Genomic DNA, 12,307 nt, shown 5'->3' on the forward strand with positions numbered 1-12,307 from the left:
AGAGATTTTAGCGATCAAAAATTGATCATATCTCAGGATCGGTTTAGATTTTCGCAAAATCCTTTCTTATTGCTCACCTAGACCATAAAGATAATAGCACGTTTAAAAGTGGAATAGAATTGAAGATTTTACATATCTGAGTGATACAGTTTCACAGAGGGTTTTATAATATTATGAGTTCTCTCCCTAATTGATATTCTTCTTGCATGAGTTATTATAACTCTTGTTATTTGTTCTTATAGACCAGGGGTGGCCAGACTTTTTTCGTTGCGGTTCCCTTCTTAACTTTCAAAAGTGTTCGAGGTTCCCCCCCCCACCCACCCACTTACTTACCGTTTAGACGGGGACCTCTTACAATCAAACAAACAGAAAACCTCTTATTAATACGATAATAGCACGTTTAAAAGTGGAATAGAATTGAAGATTTTACATATCTGAGTGATACAGTTTCACAGAGGGTTTTATAATATTATGAGTTCTCTCCCTAATTGATATTCTTCTTGCATGAGTTATTATAACTCTTGTTATTTGTTCTTATAGACCAGGGGTGGCCAGACTTTTTTCGTTGCGGTTCCCTTCTTAACTTTCAAAAGTGTTCGAGGTTCCCCCCCCCACCCACCCACACCCAAAGAATTAAAAATAAACTCTCCAATTTTTGTTGCTAAGCCATTTTTCTTTAAAATGTCATCTGCCAACTTCTGGAAATCCACTTCATACCGAACCCTCGAGCGGTCAAGCGAAAACTAATTTTTACTAAACTAAACCCCTTAACCCTCCTCTTCCTACTCTCACGCCTTTTGCCTTTTCTTTCCTCGTTTCCAAGAATCAGTGAAGTTTCTTGCTTACAACTGTTGTTTTCCCGTATAGCTGGGTTTACCATACTTCAACGATGCTGATGCGATAATAATACCTTGTAGGGTACCATGTTTTACCTACCAACAATTTCAAAATATCTCCATTAGGACTACTCAATAAGGTCAAAATATCCCCCTTAGGTGCACAAAAAAGTGCATTTTCCCTTTTTTTTTTTCCCCTTCCCCCCCCCCCCCCTCAAAATGAGCTTGCGGTTCCCTTAAAATGGGCTCGCGGTTCCCGGTTTGGCCACCCCTGTTATAGACAAACCTGACACCTCCTCCCTCTGCTGTGTGGTATGATTTCAGATTGTTTGCTAGTCGAAGTTTCTTTGATAAACCGTTCAAGGCCGCTAACCCATGGTGTCAGAGTCTGAATAGTTCGAGTAGTGCTCTCACAAGTTTCGGACCCCCTGTAACCTCCGCCCCTCCTCCTCCCCCTTCTGTGTCAATTGCTTCTGCATTCCTCCCCCATGTTCCTCCTCCTCCTCCTCTTCATTTAATGCCTAGCACCAGTAAGGGACCAGAACTCAGGCCCATACCCCACCTCTCTGGACCACCTCCAACATTCAGGTAAATATTTCTTTTTTATTATTTTCCTTATCTTATAGGAATTAAAGTAATGTAATCGTTTCACCGTGTTTTGCGTTCCTAAATCGTGCAACATCGTTTTTAAGATTGAGACTAGTTTTCGCGAATTCGTGAACTTTCCAAAATCCGCAAATTGAAAAAAAAAAAAAAAAATGTTTCAACCCAAAAAGTGATATAACCACATGATTTAGGAAGGCAAAACACTGTGAAATGATGTGTCGCACGCTACATTCCAATCACTTTGATTCGCAAACTGTAAATTTCGCAGATTCGCGAAAAATGACCTCAATCCTAAAAAATCTGGTGTGAACATCACACGACTTTCTATTACATTTGCGGAATACGGTAATTATTTTATTCTTAATCAAGTTGAATTGAATTGCTTAGTAATAACAAGAGGGATGGGTGTGTGTGTGTTCTGTTGGTTTTATAGACAGCAGCCTCCTCCTATGAAGTCATGCCTATCTTGTCATCAACAAATTCACCGGAACGCTCCTATATGTCCTCTATGTAAAGCCAAGTCACGTAGTCGGAACCCTAAGAAACCTAAGAAGAAAACTTAGGATCAGTTACGTATAGGTAGTACGTATACCACTAACATGAGATTATTTCTATTGATGTATTTACAACAGAAAGCGAATCAGATGTTGTCAACCAACGGTGACCACACTCAGTCAATTAGGGAAACTGAAAATTCCTCTTAAAAAAGTCTAGTTGATCTTAACTTTGGAATATTTACTTTTGAAAAATGTCAGAATACTTGTTATGTAACATTGAAGCTTGTCTCACATTGAAATCGTAGACGCGCCATCGCCTGAATATCCAAACCTACGAAAATGATGAAGACCTATGTCGCCCGATCCCAATTTGAGAGATGCCTACCATTTTCACAGGTTTCAATTTTTGGGAGGCATCGCTACGGACCAAACGCTTTGTAATTACTTGACATCAATACCTATATTTCTATACAATAACATGACACCTATCAAATGCATTAGAATGCAAAATTTTATGACCTCTGGGTTCTAGGACTTTTGTGTCATGCTGTAAAGTATAGGATAAGGAAACTAAAAAGGCATTTAAAAGTACGGTGAAACTCGATGATACATTGCAAAGTTGCCACGTTGAAAACAACGAATCCTATAAAAAAAAAATCTATTTTTGAACGAACAACTGGTGAACTCGGGTTGGGAAAAGTGAACTCGAGTTCGTTAATACTCGGGAACTCTAGGAGCCTATAGAACCCAGCATCATAATAATTTTGCAATATCTGGAGCAAACGATTACCTGAGCAATGAAGCTGTAATTATGGTTACATTTGATTCGCTTTACTACCAACGAGATTTCTTCACTCTGAATGCTCATAAAGAACTTTCAGGAAGAATAGAATTCCTTAGCCCTTGAGTTAACTGATTTTCAGTCTCTTGGATATGGAAACAGTCTAATCAGTATTTTGGCCGAGTAAGAATATGCTCATTTAAGTTAATATGTAGTTACATGATCACAACTCGAGAAATGACATCCATCTGAATAATATTTTATCTCTTTAGCCTAGGCCAGTCCAGTCATTCCTTCTTGGTCTCTAGCATCTCTTTATTAGTACTTAAGTACGTACTTATATATCTTTGTTAAAAATTGTATAGGTATTGCTTGATTAATTTTTACTGTCATTGTGATCTCTTAGAAATAATAAAACAACTATTAGTTTTACTTAATTTAAAGGAAAATTAAGATAATATGATTATTTCAAGTTTTTTTTTTTTTTTTTTTTTTTTTTTTTTTTTTTTCACCCCTGCTTTATAGTAAAAAAAATGTCATTTTCGACCTAACAAAATAAAACGGCTATATTGGATTTAGCGACCTCGGAAACCTCACAAAAATGGTCTTGCAACTCACAGTTCGTTTCATTTGTTATTATTTATTATCATTATTACTTATTTCATCTCCATGTACATTTTTACTGTATTTTTAATTTATTTATTGAAAAAATACATTTATTAGTGTTCTCTAATATTTATCTATTGAAAAACCTACTTCTTTTTATTTTTCACTTGTTCAGTGACGATTCTTAGGATTCAGACACTGTAGTCAGCTGATTAGTAGCTGTCAGATTTAGTGCTAGCACTCGGTGTCATGTGCATGAGAATTCAGGTTATTTCTAATCATCTTCGATTTCGGGACGATAAGAACTTAGCTGTTACTGTTTCCTCTATCAAACCTTTTTTTAAAAAAGAAAAAAAAAAAACTTTGAAAGATACCTACCTAACTTACCCGTATATTATTATCGTACTTTTTTTTTATTCCACCAAGGAGATTCCTCTTTGGACGCTCGACCACACTTCCTCCCACGGGCCAATTATGTAGGTAGGTATTTTCAATTGTGTTCTGAAAGAGGGCCTCTGAGTGATTTTTATTATTATTATTATTATTATTATTATTATTATTATTATTATTATTATTATTATTATTATTATTATTTAAAAAGAAATTATTATTATTCTCTGAACTTGGTGTCTATAAATAATTTATTCTTTATTCACTTCATTTCTGGTATTATTTTTATTTGATCCAACTACCTCCAGTTGAGAGGGTGTTTGTTGTTTTCTTTCTTCCTCTCACGCTAGTGAAGTTGATATTTTCGGTACTTAAATATACAGGGTGTTGCATTAATCCTATTCAACCCTATTATTAATAGGTTTGTCAATAGCATACCTATTAATAATACATGTAACAGAGTTAGAGTCCGAGTTGTTTGTCCCTATTGTATACAGTACCTATAGGTCACATAGTTAAAGTTATTAGAACAATCAGGTGAAGAGTGGTTCTCAAAGTCGAATATACGGTCAAGAGATGATTGTTTGTCCAAGTCCCCTCGGACTAGGTAGGGGATTGATTCCCAGGACGGGTTGAGTTTTAAAAGTTTACCTGCGAGGCGACGCTGTTCTTCTGTTCGCCCTTTTTTGTATTAAAGTTGAATTTGGATAAAAAAAGTGTAAAGATATCACTTTCCCCCCCTCCTTTTACTAGAAAAATCCTGGTTATTTTTGACAGGCCGGCAAACTTTAATTTTATAAATTGTCGCCCGCGACGCAGTTCACTTGTAGTAAATTCCTATTAGGGGCTCAAAACCACTAGATCGGAGAATAAGGGCTGAAAAAATTAAATAACTCGGAGGCCATTATTTTAGAAAAATTTCGCCTGCGGCGTAGTTCGTGGTGTAAATGGGGGGTACAAGATCCTGTCGTAAGTCGGATGAAAAAATTGCAAGATAGATTTTGAACAGTCTGAGGAATATTATTAATAAAAAAAAAACACATCGGCGAAGTTAAAATATAGTAAACATCTGTGGGAACAGGGTGGAAAATCTTGAAAAAGTCGACGGGATATTTTGATAAAAATGGACTGGAAAATTCTTGGGGGAAAAGTCAAGGATTTTGATTTCTCCATTTTGGTAGACAACCTGAGACACAAATCACCCATCAAAATGAATTTTCATATTTGGTGCTTCCCCTATTGGATGGTGTGATGAACTTCAAACTTATTAGTTATTATTTAGTATGCCAAATAAATGGAAATTGAGGGTTGATAGGAAAATAACAAAACGTCTTTATTTTTTCAAAAAGATCATCTGGCAACAAAGTCTTGAAATAGTTATGATTAGTTGAAATTCTTACCGCGAACAAAACCAGTTTTCTAACAATAGGTCAAGTTATATTACATAGATGTCAGCATAATCGTTAATACTTTAGGGCTCGTCTTACATTGGAAGCGTAAACAAGAGACGCCGCGCCGCCTGAGACCTCTCACAACGTAGGTCTCCTAGAGTGTGAGGCCTGTCTCACAATAGACGCGCAACTTTGAGTAGCGCGTAGTCGGTTTCAAAAGCAAACCGTCCTATGAAAATGATGTAGAGTCTATAGCTCTATAGAGAGTCCCTATCATTTTCATAGGTTTGGTTTTTCAGGCGACTACTCTACTAGAAGTCGCAGGTCTACGCTTCCAATGTGAGACAAATCAATCCATCATCTTCTTAAGTTATCTTCCCAGTCTATCTCAATGTTCCTATACCTATTATAATGTATATGTAATTTTTGTTTGTTGATCTCATATGTATATTTTTATGTATTTATTTAACTTAAGTTTTGGTAACATTTCTGCTGGCGCGAATAAATGTAAAGTAACAAGTAGATTTGACCTAGTCAGCTATCAGATCTATTGGTAGCATTCAGTGCCATGTGCAGACCAACCTGGCCAACATCTTTTCTACAAGTTTTTTTTTTTTCAATCTGGTGTGATCATCACACGACTTTCCTTATCCTATTAAATGATGCTCATTTGGAGGTTCTTCTATTGTAACTTTTACAATATCTCTGACCGTTTTGTCAGAATAGCTGAAAACCGCCAAAAAGCTGTCAAAATACCGCCAACCGCAGCACCTATCTTGACCAAAAGTTTTGTGTTACATCCTTGTCACATTTGTGGACTAGATACCATATTTCAAGTATCTAGCTCATACCGCTCTCGAGATATTATATTTACAGACAGACACACACACGGACCAATAGCTGAAACTTTGGATTTTGGCTCTAGGGACCTCTAAATGTGTTTTGGCACTAAAAACTAACCATCGAAAATTTGACCCGATTACATTACTTTCCTTCTTATAGGTATAGGATAAGGAAAGTAAAAAAATCAGGCCCGCGTTCCATAAAAAAACTGGCACTTTGCAAAGTTTATTTTTATTGCACGAACGTAGGAGGGCCTTAAACAGGGAGCACCCTAACGCACCCCGGTCAAAATTTGACCCGATTACATTAAGTACTTTCTTTCCTTTATAGCAGGGGTGGCCAAACCGGGAACCGCGGTTCCCTTGGGAACCGCGAGTGAACTAGGTGCTTTAGAAAAGAACACAGAACAATGATTTACTACTGATCAATGTTGCTTCGGACTTCGAAATTTTTTTGAAAAAAAAAAAAAAAATGCAATTTTTTGGTAGTTTATATGATTCCTAATGACACGAGGAGCATTTTAAGATAGAAGATTTGCGACCAAAAATCCGCATTTTAAACTTTTAAACATTTTAAACCAGTGGTTCTCAAACTTTTTTGGCCGCGGAGGACCAAGCAACTGCTGTAAACTCTACGGAGCTTCATGGTAATGGTTAAATATAAACGTAGACCATTCCGAAAGAAAAAAAAAGAGGGAGAGAAAGATAGAGGGATGAAACATGGAAAAGAGTAGTCGAATGGAAGGGGGTATTTTTAGATGAAAAATGATTTACTTTTTATAATATGGGAGCAGCCTTCGCTTAGCAAAGATGACAAATTACGACAGAAATAATGTGGAATGGGGTGTGTGTAGGGGGAGGTCATAACTTTGGCACGGATTTACACAAGGTTTTTAATCCTTCAGATTTCACGAAGACACGAAGCCTATTACCTACTACACTTGAAGCAGGGAGACTAACTCCACCGATTTTTACTTTCCTCAGTAAGAGGCATGCATGACTTTGAAGCGCCGCCATTTTGAATCAGGATGGAATGTGACAATTTTAAGTTGCCTATGTCATTCTCAGTTCTGTTCTTAACAACCACAAAAAAAATTCATCAAAATCGGTTTCTCGTGAAAAGAGGACAACGAAAGGTGTTTATAAAGTCTTGACCAGGGATGGGTTTCTCGAGAACCGCTCAGAATGTCAAAAAAATCCTAGAAAATTATTTCATATTTTTTGGGGGGATCATTTTTTTTACTTTTTTCTTATGAAGTTGTAATACAATGGTGCAACCAGGGCCAGAGTTATGGCCTATTCAATTTTTCCATGTTCATCTACCAATAGGGGAAACACCAAAAATGGGAAATCCATTTGATCGGTGATTTGTGCTTCAAATAAGTTCCACTAATGATTCATAGAGCCGAAATCCTTCAAAAAGCGGTCAAAATACCGCCAAGCGTTGCACCGATCTTCTTGTCCTTGTCACATTTTGACAGCTGCATACCAAATTTCAATTAAGTCTCTAGCTCTTACCGTTCTCGAGATATTTTGTTGAGACACACATACACCCACACACGGATCACTGGCTGAAACTTTGAATTTAGGCTCTAGGGACCTCAAAACGTGTTCTGACACTAAAAACTAAAAACTGACCATCGAAAATTCTCCGCCCCGCCAGTTTTCTCAAAACTATAAAAAGTGGAGTTTGTAGACTTTGCTTGGGCTACCCTCGTGTAGGTATGTCAGAAGGTATTACACTAGTATTTCACGACAAAAGCTTGGCTGTAGATACCACAAAACGTGTTCTGACACTAAAAACTGACCATCGAAAATTCTCCGCCCCGCCAGTTTTCTCAAAACTATAAAAAGTAGAGTTTGTAGACTTTGCTTGGGCTACCCTCGTGTAGGTATGTCAGAAGGTATTACACTAGTATTTCACGACAAAAGCTTGGCTGTAGAATGTGTTCTATGAAGTTTTGTACAAAATGTCCACACATACTTATTCCCTCTGCTTCTCTTTCATTCAATAATTCTATTGTTCATAGTGGCGTATAGTTCCTTTGTGTCTTTTGCTACCGTTTTTATTAGAGTCATAAATAATTTTGTCATAATTTGAACAGTTACAATTACTATTACTTTGACTTCACTACTATGTTTGTGTATGTTATTTATAGTCATCCTATTATTAAATTCTTTACGCTGGGCTAAAGGCTGAGGTAGCAGGGAAATCCCCTCTCCCCTTTGCTTTTTTAGATCCTTTCCATTGTTGTGGCTTTTTAGTGTTGTTTAATTAAATTGAAGTCAAGTGCCACTTTAAGGTACTATACCTATGTGTTGCTTATTTTATTATGAAGAAAATTCAACCTAGTGACCCTTACATTCAGGAGGTTGAGTTCAATTCCTGTCGAAGACCAAAAATTTCAATCACGACTTTTTAAGTCGGAGATTTTACGGCGAATGAAATTCGTGAGTAGGTTAGTACCTATGTGTTGCTTATTTTATTATGAAGAAAATTCAACCTAGTGACCCTTACATTCAGGAGGTCGAGTTCAATTCCTGTCGAAGACCAAAAATTTCAATCACGACTTTTTAAGTCGGAGATTTTACGGCGAATGAAATTCGTGAGTAGGTTAGGTATATGTAGTTCCCGTTAGATACTTAAGGTAGATACTCGTACCTATCTCTAGGTATTAAGAGACGGAAGCTACCTATGCTACTTTCAGTCCATAGTCAACTAATGTTACGTCAAGGAAGTCCCAATTTTACAATCTGCACCTATCTATTATCTATTATGGGACTGGTTGCTCCTCTCCCAAGAGAGTATGCAATTAACACTGCGACCTCTGTAGATCTATTGTGACCAGAAAAATCAAAAACAAGGATCAGTTTTTTGCTGAAAATGCATGTTTCTGGAGATAAATGTTAACGTTAAAAAGAAAAAATCCAATAATTAAAGAGTCTGTCTCTCATAGTGACCTTTCAACGTAAAGTGTGTATCAACTTCAAAATCGTTTTATGTTTCATACCTAGTAAAACCTAAATATTAAATTTATAATAAGAGGGTCAGATTTAATATTAGCGAACAAGGGGATTTTTGAAAATACATGATAAGAAGGGAGGTTCCGCACTTTAATACTTTTCATAACAATTAATAACAGAAATAACAAATAATTACAAAGGGAAAAAACCCATCATTGTGAACAAAACTTTTCTTCTTCTTCTTCTTCTTCTTCTTCTTCTTCTTCTTCTTTTTTACTTTCTATTACTACAGTGTGGCAATTCTAGTCTTCCCATCCCTTTTGGGGGCGGGGGTTATGGGGGGCCACCCTCATCCTCCACGCGTCCTTCTGTTGGCCCCGGGGGGGGTTAGGTGGACTAGTGGTAGTGCTGTCACAATTTAATCTTGTAATTGTCATGATATGTCATAATTTAATATTAAAGCACAATTATTACTATTACAGTATAGCGAGCTATACTAGTAATGAAAGTGTCCAAATTTTCAAAATCGGGAAATGGTTGGAAATATCCGTTTTGGGGTCCCCTGATTCCAGAAAAAGTGGTTTTTAGCCCATGGTCTGTAGGTACGTACGTATGTACGTACTACAGGTTTAAATGGGAAAAGGTGGTATACAAAATACACTGGGTGACAAAATTAGCCGAACGCTCGTGTTTTTTGGTTTTTCTCAAACTGCTGTTCAGTGTTCAATTTTTTTCGAGAAAGTCATTATTATTCAGTGGCGTAGCGTGGTCTAAAGACAAGTGTAAGGCGTGTAGGGCACTAATTTCCATCACCATGTACATTACTACATAAGTTATGCACATGCTTCTTCATAAATATTTAAAGTCAATATTTAAGGGTATTTGAGTAAATTTAGAGTCTATGGCCGCCAAACACGCCCTACATGGACGCTACGCCACTGTTATTATTGTTATTTGCTGTAAAGTTTAAAACTTATTCCACAAGACCGCATACCTACATAATCTGCGAGTAAAAAAAAGAAAAATCAAAGGACCAGTGCTACGTGTGTAGGGATAGCAATCCTGCAGGCTTTTGAATCCCGCGGGATGTGACCGATTCCGCGTGGGATTTTGCGGGATTTACAAGTATTACCCGCGGAATGCCGCAGTTTTAACACTGAAAGTATAACATAGGTACTCCATAATGGGGAGAACACCCTACCCAACCCACAATATTACCAGTTTATCAAACGGTATACAAGGAAATGAAATATATCAACATAAGGAAATTTCAAATTTATGTATTACCATAACGAAACTTTAAAACTGAACAGATATCATTTCTAATTTCAATAGACAATTGAGGACAGTGACAAAGGGCGTATTTGGTCTTTTCTGTTTTTCTTCTAAAATGCCGGGTTTTACCTATGAGGTGATACATAATATCCAAAACCCAATGATGTTATTATGGTATTTTTCACTCGGAAATGTTCGGAACTTACCAAAACTTACCCAATGATGTTACTATTGCATTTTTCACTTGGAAATCATCGGAACTTACCAAATCTTTCTCAATAATGTTACTATGGTATTTTTAACTCGGGAATGACCCAAACTTACAAAATGATGTTATTATGGTATTTTTTCACTCGGAAACTACCCGAACTTTCTAAAACTTACCCAAAGATATTACTATGCTGTTTTTCACTCAGAAATAACCCAAACTCACCAAACCTTACCAAATGATGTTAGTATGTGAAAATATTTGACTTATGATATGTAAATTACTGTAAATAAATTAAACGTCTTTCAAACTCAACTCAACTTACTCAACTTAATACTTTGAAAGGCTGAGGGGGAAATCTAGTAGGGGATACTCGATGCGCTAGGTTTTAGGTTCCAAGTCCAAGCTAGTCAGTCTTTGTATAGAATCCGCGAAGGGATGTCTTGGGGAGTTTCGAGTCCAGGGTCGGAATAGTGTACATACCTACCTACCTACCTACGTAATATACCTACCTTCATTGTTGGTTGATTGCAAATACCTTTTCTGTGTCTACTTATTATCGCGCTTCACCTATTAGTGTTTTATCTGCGCTAAGCCGTAAGGACAGTCTGGGAAACTGAGACCTTTCCCGACTCTCCTTCTACATATATAAAAAAATAATAATGTACCACTTCCCAAAAAATGAGGACTAAATACATTGCAAAAGTTGTCCTAAATTTAGCATTAATAATACCTACAAAATAAAAAAAAAAAATGTGGGGAAATAACCGTGCTCGTCTGATCATGCAATTTTCTTACGCGTGTACTCGGATGTTAGGATAATAATACCTACAGTACAGTCCTACAAAAATAAACTACAATGAGGAAGGACTCATAAATTCATCGTACCCTCTTTCCGATAAGAAAGGACCGATCTATGGATAGAATAGGAGGGATGTTTTGTTTTCTTATTCTTAGGACAAGTTATAGTGTCCTTTTTAATTAGCATCAAAACAGAATGTAACATTGGAGAGGGAAAAGTTTCGCAGCTCCAGGCTCCAGGAACGATTCCATTACTTTCCAAGATTAAGGAGCACGGTAGCGCTCCGCCCCGCCAAGTCAAGAAAGTTTGACCGCGCTACTAGAGATATTATACGCGACAGGGAAAGTAGCCGTTTTCAGGTAGTTGTAGGCAGACAGCCACAAATGACGGAAGAAAACGGATTGCATGTGTGTGTGTGTTGAGGCATGAAAGTAGACCAAGTTGAAAAAAAATTCATCAAAATTGGTTAAGTTTAGCCGGAGCTATTTGACTTTGAAAAACGTCAAATTTTTCATCATTTTCTGCTGCTGCTTCCGCTTCTTCTTTGACGTTGACCGCTCTACAGCCTAAACCACTGGACCGATTTTGATGGTTGATGGCTCATTTTTTTTCTCGTGAGTGGTAGGTGTGCCTTTTCATATTTTCAAGGCCCCCAAAGGGCCCCTTCAGCCTTAAATTTGATAAAAGAGTGATTTTTAGGGGAAAAATTCTAAATTATCGCTCGAGTTGATTAATAAGGAAGTTTTGCGCTACATTTGGATAGAAGGCGGAGTGTCTGAGTGGTAAGGAGTGTGGTCCTGTGCTCAGTGGTTGGGGTGGGGGTTCGAATCCCACTGTGAACATTTTTTTTTGTACATAATTTTATTATTTAAAAATATTTTATGGATAGCCATAGTTACTTTTTTCATAATTTTATAGTTTATAGTTGGAAAAAAAAAATAATAAAAAAATAAAAAATAAATAAAAATATGAAAAATGATTTTCATGTAGGTACCTTCATTATCATGATGTATTTCACTCGGAAAAGATCAGAACTTACCTAAACTTACCCAATGATGTTATTATTTAAATTTTCACTCGGAAATGATCAGAACTTACCAAAACTTACC

General features: G+C 36.8%; 1 protein-coding gene across 1 annotated transcript in view; it reads left to right on the forward strand.

The window, feature by feature from the left end:
* The window catches only part of LOC103507266 (zinc finger C4H2 domain-containing protein), a 6,072-nt gene extending 2,961 nt beyond the window's left edge, over nucleotides 1-3,111 (forward strand). Inside the window, exons 4-5 of the mRNA XM_008471718.3 lie at nucleotides 1,161-1,424; nucleotides 1,876-3,111. Coding sequence (XP_008469940.1) covers nucleotides 1,161-1,424; nucleotides 1,876-2,005 — 394 coding nt within the window. The 3' untranslated portion in view covers nucleotides 2,006-3,111. The remainder of the gene's footprint in view (nucleotides 1-1,160; nucleotides 1,425-1,875) is intronic.
* The last annotated feature ends 9,196 nt before the right edge of the window (nucleotides 3,112-12,307 follow it).

Source organism: Diaphorina citri, unplaced genomic scaffold (genome assembly GCF_000475195.1).
Source record: "Diaphorina citri unplaced genomic scaffold, Diaci psyllid genome assembly version 1.1 scaffold302, whole genome shotgun sequence".
Taxonomy (NCBI): Eukaryota; Metazoa; Arthropoda; class Insecta; order Hemiptera; family Psyllidae; genus Diaphorina; species Diaphorina citri.